At 52.7% G+C, this 17,049-nt stretch overlaps 2 protein-coding genes across 3 annotated transcripts in view; one reads left to right on the forward strand and one right to left on the reverse strand.

Moving 5' to 3' along the window:
• Window positions 1–3,606, forward strand: part of NRSN1 (neurensin 1) — a 13,831-nt gene extending 10,225 nt beyond the window's left edge. For both annotated transcript variants that reach the window (XM_006145112.1, XM_006145111.1), the window contains exon 3: window positions 2,686–3,606. In XM_006145112.1, the coding sequence (XP_006145174.1) occupies window positions 2,686–3,084 (399 nt within the window). In that variant the 3' untranslated portion in view covers window positions 3,085–3,606. The remainder of the gene's footprint in view (window positions 1–2,685) is intronic.
• Window positions 3,607–15,904: 12,298 nt separating this feature from the next.
• DCDC2 (doublecortin domain containing 2) overlaps window positions 15,905–17,049 on the reverse strand; it is a 63,867-nt gene continuing 62,722 nt past the window's right edge. The window contains exon 10 of the mRNA XM_006145113.1: window positions 15,905–16,055. Coding sequence (XP_006145175.1) covers window positions 15,951–16,055 — 105 coding nt within the window. The 3' untranslated portion in view covers window positions 15,905–15,950. The remainder of the gene's footprint in view (window positions 16,056–17,049) is intronic.

The following is a 17,049-nucleotide window of genomic DNA, read 5'->3' on the forward strand; positions in this document are numbered from 1 at the left end:
TGGCCCCCCCACCCTCGTGGCTCCCACTGGCCCTGCACAGGGCCGCTTCGCTCTCTGGGCAACTTGCACGGCCTCTGTGCTGCAGCTGTACCGCTCTGTTTAAAAGAGCGTTCCTTTTATTTTTTCTTATTTTATCTTCAGGGCCGCTTCGCTCTCTGGGCAACTTGCACGGCGTCTGTGCTGCAGCTGTACCGCTCTGTTTAACGGAGCGCTCCTTTTATTTTTTCTTATTTTATCTGACTTTATTTCTTTACTTTCTCTACAAGAAAGGGCAACAGAAAGAGAAACAGGCACCTGACAGGGTCTTCGCCCACAATCCCGCCCCACCCACCCACCAGGGTCACAGCTGTGTGAGCACACCCAGTGTGTGGGGAGACCCGGGACGCAAACCTGGGACTTCCTGCATGGCCTCGGCTGTGCGTTACCACTGCGCTGCCCGGCTGCCCACACAGCCTGTTCCTCTTAGACTCGGCCACTTCAACCTTGAACAGTGTCCAGAGGCCATTTTCATGGTGCTGATGAGAATCACTCCCCAGCCTGTATTCCCTCAGGAGACCACATGGCAGATGAAGTCGATGTATCCCAGCCCCTCTCCCGCCCCCTCATCCTGCTCCTCTCCCCTGCCATCCCAAGCTCTCCTGGCGGGCGGCAGGGCTGGGAGCCTCTGTGGGCATGTCCCCTGGAGCTCCTGGCACCTTCAGCATCCTGGTGCCAGCTGTGCCCACCCCAGGGGCAGGCCTCGCTCTGCTGCTCTGCTGGGAGGAGGAGCGGCCCGGGGAGGCCAGCACTTCCCCGTCCATGAAGTGAGCAAGGCTCTGCCTCTGCTAGCGTGGCTTGCCACTGAGCTTCCCAGGGACGTCCCAGTGTGGGTTTTCACCTGAGACTGCCCACAGAGGAGCAGCCTGCTCCGAGCCAGTCACAGCTCTGTGTCCAGCCGTCTGGGGGATGAGCTGCCAGGAATGTCCACGGAACGTCAGGCTGCAGTGAGGGCTGCGGACAGGCCAGACCCGGCTGCAAGACAGCCCGCACCAGCCTCTCCCGCTCGGCAGACTCAGAACCGAGACGGATGCGTATTCGCTGCCCTCGGATTCTGACAATGAGCACCCACCCGTTCCTGAGAAAGGAAGCCAGTTAGTGACACAGGAAGCATGTCACCATGGATATTTAAGTTAATTTACTTGGTGCATTCCGAATCTTCCAGTGTGAGTCATTTCTGAAGGTAGAAATAATGCTTACTCCTGAAGGTGAATCCACTAGCCACCTTTTTCGGAAAAATACAGATCATTTAAAACCTTACATTTTACAACCTACTTTTCCCCATAGGACTTATCTCTTATGTTTATGGTAAATAGTTTGTACTTTTTTCCAGAAAATATCATATTGCCTTTTTTTTTCCAATTTCTTTGGTTGGGGCATGTACACATGGGTGTCCAGCATGTTTTTCAAGCTGCTGATCAGGAACTCTGACCACAAAGTTGACAGTGTGGGATCCTGCCACCTTTACCACCATGCCACCATTTGGCCTTGGATCTGGATATTTTTAATGATACTGTGATATCATTGTGATACATATGTGTATACACACGTATGTGTATATACATATATATGTGTGTGTGTGTGTGTGTGTGTGTGTGTCCAAGATCCCGAGAGGAGAATGGAGGAGAGGGGAGTGCTGCGTGGCCATCCCCCCAGGGGATGATTCTCGCTTTCTGTCTCTCTGTCTCTCTCTGTCTTTCTGGCGAGCACACGAGCCCTATAGCAAAAACCTCTCCAAAAACCTCTCCATCCCCAGTGGGGATGGCCCACTGCAGTCCCGTCTCCTCCATTCTCCTCTCAGGATTTCGGGCACATATGCCCGTGAGTGAAGCATGTTTGTTAAGCCACCAGGTCCGGGACCCAAACCACATTTGGCCATATGTGACCCCACGCCTTACACACCACACCCCCTGCTGGCCCGTTTTCCATTTTCTTTCCGATCACACGTAAAGGAAAGTTGTCCCTATCAGTGGCTAAATCTCTTGAAGTTCGAGTGAGAACTAACAGGACAAAGCTATTCCTTAGTAGCCGGTGCGCCGTGGTAGGTAGAGAACTGGGTGTCCACGGATCTGGGTTTGCACCCAGCCTGGCGGCCCACTAGCTGTGGGGCCTCTGACACTGCCCCTGTGACCTACAAACCTCGGTCTCTTACGTGTGAAAAGGGAGCACAAACACCTGCCTCCCCGAGGTGCGTGCGAGGGCTGAAGGAGACTGGTGCAGCAGGGTCTGTGCCTCAGGGGCCAGCTCGCCTCCCCCCGTCTGCGAGAGCAGCGTTGGTGAATGTTTCCGTTCTGTTAACCACCTCCGTTATTAGGTTATCGCTCTTAACCTTGAATAAAAGTAATTAAATGAATCGGTACACTTAGGGTAGTCAATATTAAGTGGTATTATGTAACTGGTTACTTTTTCAATCTGGCTATGCAATTTAAAAGCAGTTAGGGACAGGAGGAAATGAAAATACAGTGCTTAAAGAGCAGAACTTGTGCTAGGTGTTCCTCACGGAATGCTGAGCAACTCTTGTACTTTGTGGCCACGTGTAACAAAATCCTTCCGTCGAAGGTGTCCACCGTAGGATGGCTGTCCGCTTCTTTCAGGGGACCCTGTGCCAAGCCCGCGCGCTCACCTGCTGCCTCTGCCGTCTCTCTCCAGGTCGGACTCACGTCGGGCACGGTCTTCGTGATTCTCGGACTGACCGTCCTGGCAGTGGGCTTTCTCGTGCCCCCGAAAATCGAAGCGTTCGGCGAGGCTGACTTCGTGGTGGTTGACGCCCAGGCGGTGCAGTTTAATGGGGCCCTGGACGCGTGCAAGCTGGCGGGAGCCGTGCTCTTCTGCGTGGGCGGCACGTCCATGGCCGGGTGCCTGCTGATGTCGGTGTTCGCCAAGAGCTACTCCAAAGAAGAGAGACTCCTCCAGCAGAGGTTCCAAGAGCGGATCGCAGACATCAAGGCCCACGCCCAGCCCGTTACTAAAGCTCCTGGCCCAGGGGAAACCAAGATCCCGGTCACTCTGTCCAAGGTTCAGAATGTCCAGCCTCTGTCGGCCACCTGAGTGCCGGCTACACCCGCCCTCGCGGCTTGCCAAGGGCACGGGCGGGAGTACAGAAGACCCGGGGGCTGCTGTCCGCCAGGGTACCAAGTACACACCTGCTGCGTTCAGGGCCCGGGGAGGGTTGGTGCCCGTGGCCCCAGCGCTGCGTGCTATGGCTTGGACCGGGTGGGCCTTGTGCCCACGGGCCCTCCGGAGCCCCCTCCCACCTACCATGACGTGTGTTTTCCGAGGTTTGACAGCTCAGAGCAGCTCCTCCCACCCGGCGGCTCCGTGGGGGGCACTGTACTTCCTCGTCTGGTTTTTCTCGCCTGTCCTGCGTGGTGCTGTGTTCGTCCCGTCTCGCACTGTGTAAGGTAGTGTCGTTGTGTTCACAGAAATGCGAGAGTCTCTGACTTTTACCCAAACATTAACCTTTTAATTGTATTTTAACATGGAGTTGCTGAGGTTGGATACAAATTTACCAGCATTCTCCGCAACTCATTTGGTTTTCTTCCTTTAAAAAAAAAAAAAAAAAAAAAAAAACAGAACTAAAATCCCAACTTCAGAGTCTTGGCACAGAAATTAATACCATGAGTCTCTTCTTGGCAGTGCCCGATAATGCTGAAGGGGGGCCGGGAACCCCGACTCCAACAGGCAGGGTATGCTCATTCTCCCTCCCAGGGCTGCCACGGCCGTCCGTGTACCGGGCCTGGTCGGCCGTGTCCGAGGGCCACACCTCTCAAGCACCTTCCTTCTGGGCCACGTGTTGAAGGTCTCCTATGTTCTCACCATGGTGAGACTTGTACAGCCTGACTCCCGGAAGGCCATGGCAGCCACATCTCACACCTGCCCTAAAATACCCAGCCCAGTCATAGGCTCCCAAGGGCAGGGCAAGCCATCTGAGTAAGCTGAAACCCGAGTAGACAGCAATCTTAAGAAGGACTTTCTCAAATAAGATGTCTGTTTCTCCCACAAGCTGTTCATCTCCCCCTTGCCTCTTACTTAACCTGTGGGTTTCAATTAGACGGAAGGAGGGGAGCAGCTGCCGTGGGATCCGCTGAGAATCTGTGCTGCCTCGGGTTGTGTCCTTGTCCTTCCTTCACTGGGTAAATAAACGATGCAGACGAGCAGAACCCGGATTGCACTGTCTCCCCTTTGGCGCGGCTCCTCTCTCCAGCGTGTAATTTTCCAGCCCGGGGCCGAGCAAGCCCTGATGTTCCCTGCTGACGGGAGAGTAGGCGAAGCCATTGCTGCTGGCTGTGCACGGTGTCTGTTTTGCACCGTCCAGCACAAAGCGGAGGGCAGACCTGCATCCCCGGCAGGGAGCGTGGGCCAGGGATGGAGAATGTTCTGGTTTCCTCGGGTTCTCTGCCTCCCTGTGCAAAGCCCCTTCTATTTGATTGTTCGAAGGCCTCTGCAGGACCAGGCCCTCTTCAAGGCCGCATCGTTCGAACAAGCTTTCTCCCCATGCTCGTTTCTGTCTTACGTATGGCTGCATCTCAGGAGATGAGACGGGAGTGCTAACAGCCTCCAGAAAGAAAAATGGTGGCTGGCAGGCTTGGGGACTCCAGGGGCAGGGCTGATAGTAGCCATGGTGAAGCAGGCCCGCTTCCAAAGGCCGTAAGGAGGTGAAGGTGGGTGGAGGAGGAGTTGGGTCTGTAAGGCGAGTCGGGATGCCGTCTTAGCTCTTCGGCCCGGCCTGTGGGGCGTGGATTGGGCGGGCAGGGTTATCGTAGCAGAAGAGAAGAAGGAGACTCAGTGGGAATTATGAGGGGATTTCGAAAAGCTCTGGGAAAATGGTTATTTTGCACCAAAATAACCTTTATTCCTCAGCTATCAAAGGTTATACCAGCATGGGGGACAGCAGGTGGCAGCATGCTTAAGGCACTGGACTCTCACATGGCCGACTACAGTTCAAGCCCCAGACCTGGCAGCTTGAAACTCACACCAAGCGTGCATGCACGCACACCTGGAATCCCGAGAGGAGAATGGAGGAGAAGGGGTTGCAGCATGGCCATCCCCCCAGGGGATGATTTCTCACTTTCTGTCTGTCTCTCCAGCAAGCACACTTGTCCTATAGCAAAAATCTCGCTCTCCAGAGAACCAATCATAGCAGCATGCGCCCCCGGGGTTGAGGCTGAGGATTAAGCAGCAGCTCTCCTAAAGGCCGTGCAGGGAAGACTTACGCGCTGCTGGGCCGGGCCAAGACCACTGAGGATGCTGTTGAAGCTCCCACTGCGGCACGAGGTTCCCACAGGCCTGTGCTGCCATTCCCTGTCGCCCCTGCCGTCACCCCTGCTGCTGGGTCTGAAGTGACCAGGACCCACCAGACAGGGCGCTGACCTTTCCCACACCGAGGTTAATCAAGGCCGGCGAGGAACTCGAGTGATGCTCTGTCCGTGTAGCTCCGCGAGGCAGATTTATTAACTCATTAAAACAGCATGCTAGTTATTTTCAGCCACTCGAGTGACTGCGACTGCCAGCCAGCCACTTACTCGGCAAGACTCAGAAGACCATCTGGCTTGATTGACTTCTCAGACTGGCATCTGTGTCCCCGGGCCACGTGGTTCCGGTACGAGGAGAGGCTCCGGCTGTGGGGCTGCCTGTGTGTGACTAGAGTCGCCTGCCTCTAGGGACACACAACAGGCCATCGACACGTCATGGAGGGCCGCATTGGGACACCCCATCCTGCTCTTGTTCCCAGGAGTAGCAGTGCTGTGGGGGTGGGCACGCCGGGCCCAAGGAGCCGAGTCTCTGGGACACGCTGACCGTCCCCGCTTTCTGTGGGCCGACCGTGGAGCCCAGCAACCGAGAGCCCGTCCTCCCACTCCCCTCTGGCCCTCGCAGTCCCACGGCGGAAACCTGGCCCCATCCGCTCCCACCTCCCAACACTGACGCTGCGTTCGCGTTCAGTCGAGTCCCTCCACGGAGGCTCCTCTTTTGGAAGTGAGCAGAAACTCCCCACGCGCAGTTCCCGGAACCCGAGACGAGCCTCGCTGTCCGGCCCGTGGACTGTCTGTCCCCTCTGGCGCTCCCCGAGTCCCAGCAGTACAGCCAGGGGGGCGGTACGAAGGGGGAGAGGCGGTCCAGACTCTCACACTTACCACTGGTGCGGTTTTAAGTGGGTTATTATTCCACATCTCACATGCCTCATCAAAATACGGAAGGAATAACTCCTTCCTCACAGAGCGCTTGTGAGAACACACACACGCATGTACACTGGGCTGGCAGAAAAGTCATGACGCATTTTTGCCTAGGACGACATAGAAAAAACACATCATGACTTTTCCGACAACCTAATACACACACATGCACGCAAGTCCTCCCACATAAGGGGCTTGGGAGAGTGGGGACTAGTTCATTTCATTGCTAATAACAAGAAATACCACAAACTGGATGATTTCTGAAAATAGAGGTTTAAGGCCAGCCAGAGGCAAGGGGGTGAAGGCAGCTGGCTTCCACAAGGCCAGCTCCACAGGCTGAGCCCTGCACCTGGCAGCTTGAAAACCCACAGCAGCAGCGTGCCCACACCTGCCCAAGGTCCCGAGGAGGGTGGAGGAGAGGAGGGATTGCAGAGTGGCCGTCCCCCGGGTGAATTCTCACTTTCGCTCTCTCTCACCGCTGAGTGCACGTGGTCTACAGCAGATTAAGAGAGAAAGGAATAAAGAGGAGGGGAAGGAGGGAGGCAGTGGCTTACTCAGCTCCGGGGTGGCGCCCTCGAAGGTCAGACTCCCCTTACCCTGCCATGTGTCTCCTCCACCTGGTCTAGAACCTCGGGACTCCCGTGAGGCATGCTGCCCTGCCCTCGCAGGAGGGAAGCGTTGTCTTGTAACTGATCTGCCCTCCTTCAAGCCCTCTGCATGGTCTTCGAGCAATGAGACCCATCTCCCAAGGAGAAGGGGCAGTCATTTCTGCAGATCTGAAGGATTCAGGCCAAACTGGCTGAGGTCCGAAGTTCTCAAGAGCATCTCTCCAGATAGACCCACACCCAGTCTGGGGTCCCCTCACCCCCACTGAGGACCTGACATCGCCGTGGAAGGCCGGCAAGGCTGAGAATTCAGCCTTTCATTAAGGCCTAGATCTGGTCTTCAGCTCTAGCTGCCTTTGAGTGTGAGAAAAAAGAATCCTTTTAAATGCGGCCAGTGAAGCCCTCTGATTTCCACACTTAGCTTTAAGGTGCTGATTGCTGTTTTACAACGCACACTTGGAAAAGTGCTAGGCAGCACGTCTCGGTCAGTTTTCAATTGCAGAAGCCGAAACACGCGGGTGAAGTGTTTTGCTCTAGGTCCAAGTTTAGCAATAGATCCGAGCCTGTTGTTTCCTCTCTCCTGCACTAGCGGTCTCAGCAAGAGCACCCTCACTGCACGTCGGCCCAGGGTCACTGTCAGTTCCGCACATGCCCCCAGCCCCCAGTCATTTCACTACCTGCGAACGGTCTCCGTTTAGCACCGGAGAGACCTCAGCCATCACTGCAGCATGCCAGGGGCCACTGACCTACACATACCCTGGGTGCCCGCTGCAGTCTGGCCAGCGCCTTAGCCACCTCCAGCTCCCCACCCCACGCCTCTGGTTCCAAGGTGTGTGCTGGCCGGCACCTCTCCCATGGGCCGGCTCCCCGGGTGCACAGCCCGAGGTGGGCTCTTGTGTGACTTACAAGGGAGGTCCCTAAGGGCCGTGGAAGCAGCACGTAGCATGGGGAGAGGAGAGCAAGCACGTGGCCCTGCTGAGATGGCCCTGCCTGCTGCACAGGGAGTGCTGAAGCCGTCGCACCCCAGTCGCCCCACCAGGGCAAGGGGCTGGCGTGTCTCATCCCGCATTAGCGGGACACAAGAACCTTCTGGCCAAGGCTGCTTCAGCTTGACTGAGGGAAGCCTCTGGAGAAATCAGTTTTCTCAGCACTCGGCAAATGGGCGCACCAGCCGGGTAACACGGGGTCCCGGGGGGGGGGGGGGGCACCGACAGCATCCCGAGACACGACACCAACCCAGAGGCAATGAAGATGCAGAGAAAGCTACGAACGCCATTTAGAACCAAAAACAAACGGTAATTTACATCCAGCCTTGAGGTTATAGCTCATGTGATGCATGCTGGTAAACTTATAGCCTCAAGAGCATAGATCATTGGGACCAGCAGTTGGCGTATGGCTATGTCCTGGACTACATGTCAACCGCGGTTCGAGTCCCGGCCCCGGTGGCTTAAACTCACACCAGGCATGTGTGCATGTGTGCCCAAGATCCCGAGAGGATAATGGAGGAGAAGGGATTGCGGCGTGGCCATCTCCCCCGGGAGGTGAGCTCTCACTTTCAGTCTCTATCTTTCTGGTAAGCACACGCACCCTATAAGAAAAGCTTCTAAAACTAAAAAAAATAAAATTAAAAATTAAAAATAAAGTAACAAAACCCTCAAGAAAGAGTTGATTCCAGCCTACCAACCTTGTGAGCAGAGAACAAGGGAATGGTCTCCACCTTGCTGATGGAGCTAAGGTGACCTGGACACTATGCCCGGAAAGGTCATAAAAGAAGCCATCGAAAGAGACCAATTGTATTTGCACACGATACAAAATTTCTATTTGACAAATTGGCCTCAGCAGCACATAAAAATGCCATGTGTATTACCAATTACCGTTTGTCCTCCAAATTTGCATCTGTTTGTTGAATGCATTTAACATTTAGAGAAAAAAATAATGTAAATCCCAACATTTAAAAAGCTAAAGGAAAAAAAATATGATAACCATACTAGGTGCAAAGTTTCATAAAATTCATTGACAGTTCATCCTTTCGGAATTTTCGAATAAATCCCCTCTTTAAAAAACTAGGAAGGGACCGGCAGGTGGTGTAGTGGTTGTGACGCTGGACTCCCACGTGGCTGACAGCAGTTTGAGTCCCAGAGCCAGTGGCTCGAAACACATCGGGTGTGTGTGCATACCTGCCCAAAATCCCGAGCGGAGAATGGAGGAGAAGGGATTGTGGCATGACCATCCCCTCCTGAAGGTGATTTCTCACTCTCTCCCCCTCTGCCTCTGTGTGTCCAGCAAGTCCACACGTCCTATAGCAAAAATCTCTCAAAAAAAAAAAAAAAAAGAAAAGAAAAGAAAACTAGAAATAAAAGAGAAATTTACCTTGATATAAAATATCTACCAAAACACGAGAAGCTCACACCTCATGCTAAGCTCCAGCAGCTGTCCCCTCACCTGCCACGGCCACATCCCTCCAGGACACAGAGGTCACAGCTCACTCAGTGAGCTCAGGGGAAGAGGGATGGCAAGGGTCAGAACAGTGAAAGACAAAGACTCCTTTTCCTGGGAAGATACCTCTTCATTACGACCCTAATATCCCTAACAAGGCAGCTCAGCAAGGTGCTGGATTTGCAGAAATCAGCAGCACCCCCGGCAGCATGAGTAAATGGTTGAAAAGTGGTTTTCATTTTTCCTTTCACAGTGGCCTCACAACTATCAGCTTTCTAAGAGCAAACGTGTTTAAAGGTTCAGGACCTTTATAATAACATTATATACATTTTGGAAGATTTTTTTTTAAAGACCCGGGTAAATGGATGCTTCAAATTTATAGATGGAGCGTCTTGCTCTGATAAACAATGAAGCAGTTCTAATGAAACTCAGCAGGGTTCTCCACACAACCTGACACGTCTACACACATCTACGGAACACTAAAGCCCAGGTGTTCTCTGAGAGGAGGGAGACTCGCTCGCCCAGACATCGCTGTACTGTCCCGCTTCGGCACAGGGAGCCCAGTACCTGGAAGCAGACGGCCAGGCCAGGCGAGTGTGGACAGGGCTCTCTTACAAAACGTCTGTCGTCACCCGTATTTCCTCCGTCCTTGAGGATAAAGCTTCACACGCCATCCCAGCGAGCTAGGAACCTGCAGCCCTGGGTCCCGCGTGTCCCAATGCTGTCTGAAATCACAAGCAAGAGGGGCTGACTGGCGAAGTGCCAGCGCCCCGCTCACGGCACGCCGCCGTGGGCATTTTCGCATGCTTGCTGTGTTTTCTGGCAGTTTCCCGAGAGGTGGCCTAGCCTTCCCGACCGGAAGTGGGACGGTTCTCACCCGTCTCCTGCTAACCGTCCTGGATATGACAGCAAAGCCCAGTCACCCCGGTGGGGACGCCGCCAGCAGAGTGTAACCACGGAGCCTGACCCCAGGTGGCCTCACTCACCTTCTCTATCGCCAAACCCTGGATGGCCCTTCGAGGGAGGGGAGCGCGCTACAGGGTAAGAAGCCGGTGTGGGGAATGGCGAGCAAACCTCAGGTCATCAGGAGGCGAGTCTGCTGAAAAACGGCTTGGAACTACCTTTCCTGTCACTCACAACGAAAGCACGGAAAACCTTGTCGCACGAGAAAGGAGCAGGCAGGAAGGGTCTGTCTGACCGGGTCCCGGCTACCATCACAAAATGTCACGGACAGGAAGGCTGAGACGGCAGGCATTGAGCCCTCACCATTCCGGAGGCTGGACGCTGAGGCTGGGGTGCAGCCGGTGGGCGTCCGCTGGGGCTTCCCTCCTGCCCTGCAGATGGCCGTCCTCCTGGGTCGGGGCTTCGCCCTTAACAACCTCCTCCCTCTCCCGACTGTCTCCACCAGGCCGTCTCTGACGCAGTCGCGCTGGCCGTGGAGGGAGGGGCGGGCACAGTTCGCACCATGATGGGTCTCCACCAAGCTGGAGCCGAGAATTTGGCTCAGGTGCACAGAAACGTGGCACATGGCGATGGCCGTGGGAGACGGCACTTAACACTGGTCTGTTTTAAAAGGAAAGCTAAATAAAACTGTCTCTCCAGCAAGAACACGCAGCCTAGAGCAGAAATCTCTCTTAAAAGAAAAAGGAGAATTCCAAGCAGCAAATGTCACGTGGATTACACAAAGAAGCTTTACGGGACCAGCAGGTGGCGTGGAGGCTGAGGGCGCTGGACTCCCACGTGGCTGGCCGCGGTTTTGTCCTGGCCCTGGCAGCTTGCTTCCTCACTTTCTCTCTCTCTCTCTTTCTCTGGTGAACGCGTGTGCCCTATACCAAATTAAATAATAACAATAGTCATAAATAATAAAGAAATAATTCCTTTCAAAAAAAGAAAAGGTCCTTTGAAGAAATAACGGAAAGTCCACAACCTAGTAGGAAAAACTGAGACAGCAGGTAAATTGCTAAAAAGCAGCCACCCTGGCCGACAAGCGAGGTCAGGGAAAGGCCTATTAGTAGCAACAAGGCCGAGCTGTCTAGAATTCGCATTCATCAGACAAACAGGGAAAATGGAACTTGATCACTTGGCATAGATCGCGAGAGCAGGGCAGTAAGGCGGGGCCGGACGACGGGCAGTTAATCCATGACAAACAAAACAGAAGCACTTTTTAATGTGCTGGGTTTCTACATGACTTAAGTCAAAATGCTTCTATTGTGTTAGTGAAAAACGCCGTGAAAAGGATGATCGCGTGAAATATTAGCAACACAGCATCATAAATAATGCATCCAAACACACTTTAATTATAGAAAATGTAGATCTATTTACTCAAAGGGGCAATAAACTTTTGCATTTTAGGGGATGCCCGCATACAGAAGTGAAAACATAAAACTCACAATTCGATCAAAACAGAAATAATTTTCCTCTCGGAGACAGTCTGAACATAAATCACATGAAACGATGAGTTCGATTTCGTCTTTGTTTACAGCGTCAGTCATCGCCCCGTACCGTTGCACACGTGAAGAGTTAAGACCCAGGGAAAGCACCATCCAGGGGTAGGCGGGCTTCGCAGACTTCGCCCAACCGCCTTGCCCCCTGCCGCGTGTCGTGCATTTGAGACAAGAGCTGAAACAGACCATAAGCTCATGCCGGTGAGGGAGGGACGGAGGACTCCTGGGGGCCATCAGACGAGAGCTGATCCCGGGCGGCTGACGTCCCTGGAGGGACATTGGCTGCCGACTGTGTGGGCGCTCTGTCGCCCAGACATTTCACCACCTCCCGGAGGCTCCTACACCTCAGCACAACCATGATCACCTCTCCCTCATCGATTTACGGGGACACCTTTCCACTCTCCACCCGTATCATGCAGTTGCACACTCATCACGCACACTCATGTGGGAAGAACAAAATCAGACCCACTTACATACCAGGACGTGTTTTAAAAAGCAAAACCTTATTTAGAAAAGTGGAATCTAATAACAAAGAACGATAAGTGCTCTTCACCTTAGAAAAACAGACCAAACTTAAAAAGAAAGATTTCATTCCAGGGGACATTACATTCACACGAGACCTCGAAAACCTTTCTGCGTGGAAGCTGAGCGCCATGCAAACTCAGGGACCAGTAAGTGTTTCTACTATGGGGCACCTGGCCACCTGGTGCCAAAAGGCATCTTCAGAGATGTAAGTCACACGCACTGACCGAGAGTCAGAACCTTGGACAAAGCCCGTGTTGGCATGAAACAGTCTCCTCGTAAGGACATGGTACTGAAGGCTGATGACAAAGAACTGTGCTCTTCAGGTGTTTCAGGGAAATACATGCACATACACACATATGTACATGTGTGTGTGTATGTATATATATATATATATATATAGTTGTCTTTTGATATGATATATATTTTAAAAACATTTAACACCCTTTCCTAGAATAAATTTTTCATTAAAATGCTGGTAGCTTTCTTATTTTGAGAACACAATTAAATCTCTTAAAGCCTCAGAGAACCAAGATTTAAAGCACCGTCAAATGCACAATTTCTCAGCATTTCCTGTTTTACCCACTCCCTCTCTTGGCTTCACCCGGAAGGGACTTATCTCACGATGCCGGGCCTGAGGGGCTGAACGTTCTAGAGCGAGTGAGTGTGCCTGGGTAAGCACTCAATAAATACCTACAGCTATTCATTATATTTCTGTTCTGACCCGCAACCGCTCAGATGTGACGCTTCCTGTTCAGCAATTAATCTACTTTTTAAACTTTGTTTTCTCTATTTTGAGGGGGGAAAATGGAAGTGTAGAACTCATTTCTTTTTAAGGTTTTTGTCACAGGGCACATGCACTTGCTGGAGAAACAGAGACAGTGGGAGGGAAAATGAGAACTTATTCCCAAGGAGGAATGGCCAGGACACAGTCCCTTCTCCTCCATCCTCCTCTTGGGATTTTGGACATGTACACACATGCACCTGGCGTGATTTTCAGTTCCCTGGGTCTGGGATCCGAACCATGTTCAGCCATGTGAGAGTCCAGTGGCTTAGCCACTACACCGCCTGCTGGCCCCATAGAGTTCTGCGGGGGCTCTACTAAAGTTACTTTAGTCAAAATCTTTATTTTCCCTGCAAAACCCCTAATAGCCTAATTTTACTAACAAACCAGTTGTTCACAAGTGTCTTACAATCTGATTAAGTTTCAGACAGTGGCTTCACACGTAAAAACCGTAAAACGTGTGCGTGCGGCATCACGAAGCACCGCCTTGAAGCTTCCGGTGATTCGCACAGAAACCTGACGTTTCAGCAGCGCCCTCTCCACCGCCCGTGAAACCTAACCGAGGTCTCTTCCGTCCACCCCCGGGGATGGCCCGGGTGTGTCCAGAAGCCCCACTCCACGCACAGCCGGTCTGCCCTGCACCCCGCCACCTCATCGCTTCTGTTACACTGACCTCCGAGGTGACGGCCACAGTTTCAGTTCTCTGTGAACGACGCCCTCCTGGTCAGGTGACGTATTCTCACGTTCTTTTTCTTTTAGGAACAGGTGTCTGCACAGTGTCTCAGAGTGAGGAGTGGGCGTCCTTTCCCCCAGGGTGGGTCACGGCTTCACCTTGCCGACAGGCGGTTAAAACGTGCGCACCAGCGAAGAATGGGCCCCATTTGTAAGATTTCTGCGACAGTGACTGTGGCCTGCAGTTTGCGTCAAATGTCAAATCTGCTTTCTCATGTAAAATGTCAATGTTGTGCTTTATTAAAATAACTCGTAAGGAGTTCCCTAAAATGTAGGCTTCCCAGGGTAACGAGGGGAGGAAGAGAAATTACTAAGGGAGGAAAAAGAGGGAAACTCTTCCTTGAAGGAAGGACAGAGAATGACCTCGATGACTAGCTATCATTTCTCCCATTGAATCTCCTATTTTTATAAACTACGGTAAATCGCTGACCCCAGACCCAGTTACAGTACGAGAATTTAACATTAAAGGACCAGTTTTCCACCTACTTGGGCCTCACGGGAGTGTGAGTGGTGGCCCACAGACTGCAGCGCCTGTTACTGTCCCGTTCCGGAGAACAGGCCTGCGGGTGGGAACACAACCTACTAGGCTGTCGGAAAGCCACGACGGGTTTTTCTACGTTGTTTTCCGACAGCCTAGTAGACTCCACCAGGAACGCCGCACCCCCTCTATAACTCATCCTCCCAGGTCCACGTGCCTTTGTGTCATTCTCTCTCAAATACTGTCATATAATAATCTCGGCTTATACTTCCTTTATGGGGCAAGTACTGAAATCGCTGTTTGGGAGAATACATCTCTTTCCTACAGTATTATTAAGTGCTCCGCATAAGTGCCAGCTCTTCTCATTTCTAACGGTTGATTATAAAATCTGGAGGGGAAGACAATCTTTTAAACTTACGATTCATGTTGAACTTTATGAAAGCACTACACTAGAACTTGAAATTCAAAGTTACAGCTGCTACAGAATTACAAAATGTATTCTTCTATAAGAGAAAACGATCTTATTTCTATGTTTAAGGAAGAATAGCGTCATCTCTTAAGAATGCACAAGCAAACGTATGTTTCTCCCCGTACAGTCCTAAGGCAACAGCCAACTGGTTGCATCAAAACCGTGATTGGAAATGGTGCGATTGTGACCGTTTTGAAAGTGTTCTCAACCATTTTTAACAGAGGCCTTCCAGTTACAGAAAGGAATCCGCTTGAAAAGGTGCACATAACCAGTTAGGAAAATTAATATTTGCTCATGCCTCTCGGGGCGAAAATATCTCAAGGCAGTCCTGACAGAAATAAGGCAAAAGCGAGTGAAGCAGAGACGTCACGCACTCTTCGACAGCCTCCTTTTCTCCGCCTCGTACGCCGTCTGGTCTGTGTGAAAATCTGTTTAGGAAGAACTCAATCTTTGGAATAGCCAACATGGAGTTTTCTACTGCAGTCGCGTCTGGGAGGAGAGAGGCGTACTGCTGGGGAAGGCAGCCTGGGTCCATGGTCTCCAGCGCTCAGGAACCACCCAGCCACGTCGGCCATCAGGAGTGGTGTGCCCTCGTGACTGTCCAGCATGTGCGCCATGACAGCCCCAGCACCCACAGAGGGCAGGAGCACACGGCCCACCGCGCTCCCCACGGCGCCCCCTCCTTCCACAATGCACGTTCACCTGGTCTTTTTAGTTTGCTGAGGGTGGATTTGGGCTAAGAAGGAAGAAAGGAAGGAAGGTCAAGGAGCCAGGGAAACACATCGATCTCCTGCCATCTCCAAATTATCTCTGAAACTAAATTGCAATTTGTCCACTCAAGAATTTATTGCTTTAAGAAAGAGTACATGTTTTCCTGTTACCAAAGTCTTTACAACCCTATGCCTTCCTAGCGAAGCTTTGCAGAGAAAGCCGCCTTCTCATAGTGCCGCATCTACATCTATAACGTGCCACGGGGTGACCCTACGTTTCTTCCCTTTACCAAGGCAAGTGGCCCATTGACTTCCAGGGCAAAGTCCCTCTGTCCCTCTTATTTAATTTTCCTAAATGACTTTTTAAAAATATATGCCATAAAAATAAGTCATCCTTCTTCAGCAGCTATTACAAATTTCTTAGTCTTCCCATTACGCCTCTAGCTTCGCGATTCGGTAGGTAGAATTCAACCGCACCACCACGGTTGTTCTGCTTGGCAATAACTATGTGCTTTGTACTCAACCCCTGCAGCCCCTCTAGCCACACGCTCGCCTTGAAGCCGTCTACGCCACCACAGCGCGGTCCTGCCCCTGCTCGTGGCCTTCGTTTTCTTGCGGACTGGTGACTTTCACTTCGGGCCTCGGCGGTCTCTGAGGGTCCACACCAGCCTGGAGGGAAGCAGAGCAGAGCAAAGGCAGTTCACACGCTGGTTTACAAAGGCTGTGGGTCTCACCGAGGAAAGCCCTCGACTAGAAGGAGCGGATTCCCGCGGACCGACCTGCCGTCCCCGGCGGACACGCCGCTCTCAGGACTCGACCAGCACAGAAGCCCCACCTGGGACCTTGTCCGCTGCTGCTCTCCAGCAGGTTCTCTCCTCACACTGCAGGCTCTACCTCTCTCCATGTTTCTAAAGTTCCTTTAGAGTTTTCCTTGCCTCCTCCTTTTTTTATTTTCATTGCCTGAGGACATGCATGCTTGCAGAGATGGGGAGAGAGAACCCCACTGAGGCACGGTCAAGCTACGACCTTTCCCTCCTCCTCCACACCGCGGGATCTGGGCATACACACGTGGCCCGCCAGTGGGTGGGGCTGGGATTGAAATCGCAGTTGGCCACGTGGGACCCAGCTTTCCCTCTTCAGCATCTGACCGCTATGCTCTGGGGCCGGCTCAAGCTTACCTTTCAGTAGCATCTTCATCCTTTCCAGGGCACAAGGGAAGGGGACAGAGCCAAGGCGAGAGGAGAGCACGGCAGCTCCACCCTCGAGTCCCACTGCTCCATGTCCGGGGCATGTGTACGCCTAAGTTCTGTTTATGGCCACAATTCACGGTTCACGGATGGCACCTGCCTCAGGTACCATCGAGCGCCATGCAGACAAGATAGGACAGACAGTGCCGAGGCGGCATCTCAGTAGCCACCGTCCCTGCCACTTGACCTTTCCCGTCACTGATGACACTGTCACATTTACTGCGTCCTTGGGAAAGCCACGGTGCATTTCTGCGTAGAAAGATGCGGCAGGACTTCCCCGATGGCCTAACACAAAGCACTGTTCCCCGACCAGGCTGGACACCAAGGGTGTGCATGAAAGTGGCTGGCTTTCACACCTGCCCCGTGAAGTCCTGGGGGGGGGGCGGCTGTCCTCCTGGGAAAAGTCCGCGGCACAG

Source organism: Tupaia chinensis, unplaced genomic scaffold (assembly GCF_000334495.1).
Source record: "Tupaia chinensis unplaced genomic scaffold, TupChi_1.0 Scaffold000141_1, whole genome shotgun sequence".
NCBI classification, from domain to species: Eukaryota; Metazoa; Chordata; class Mammalia; order Scandentia; family Tupaiidae; genus Tupaia; species Tupaia belangeri.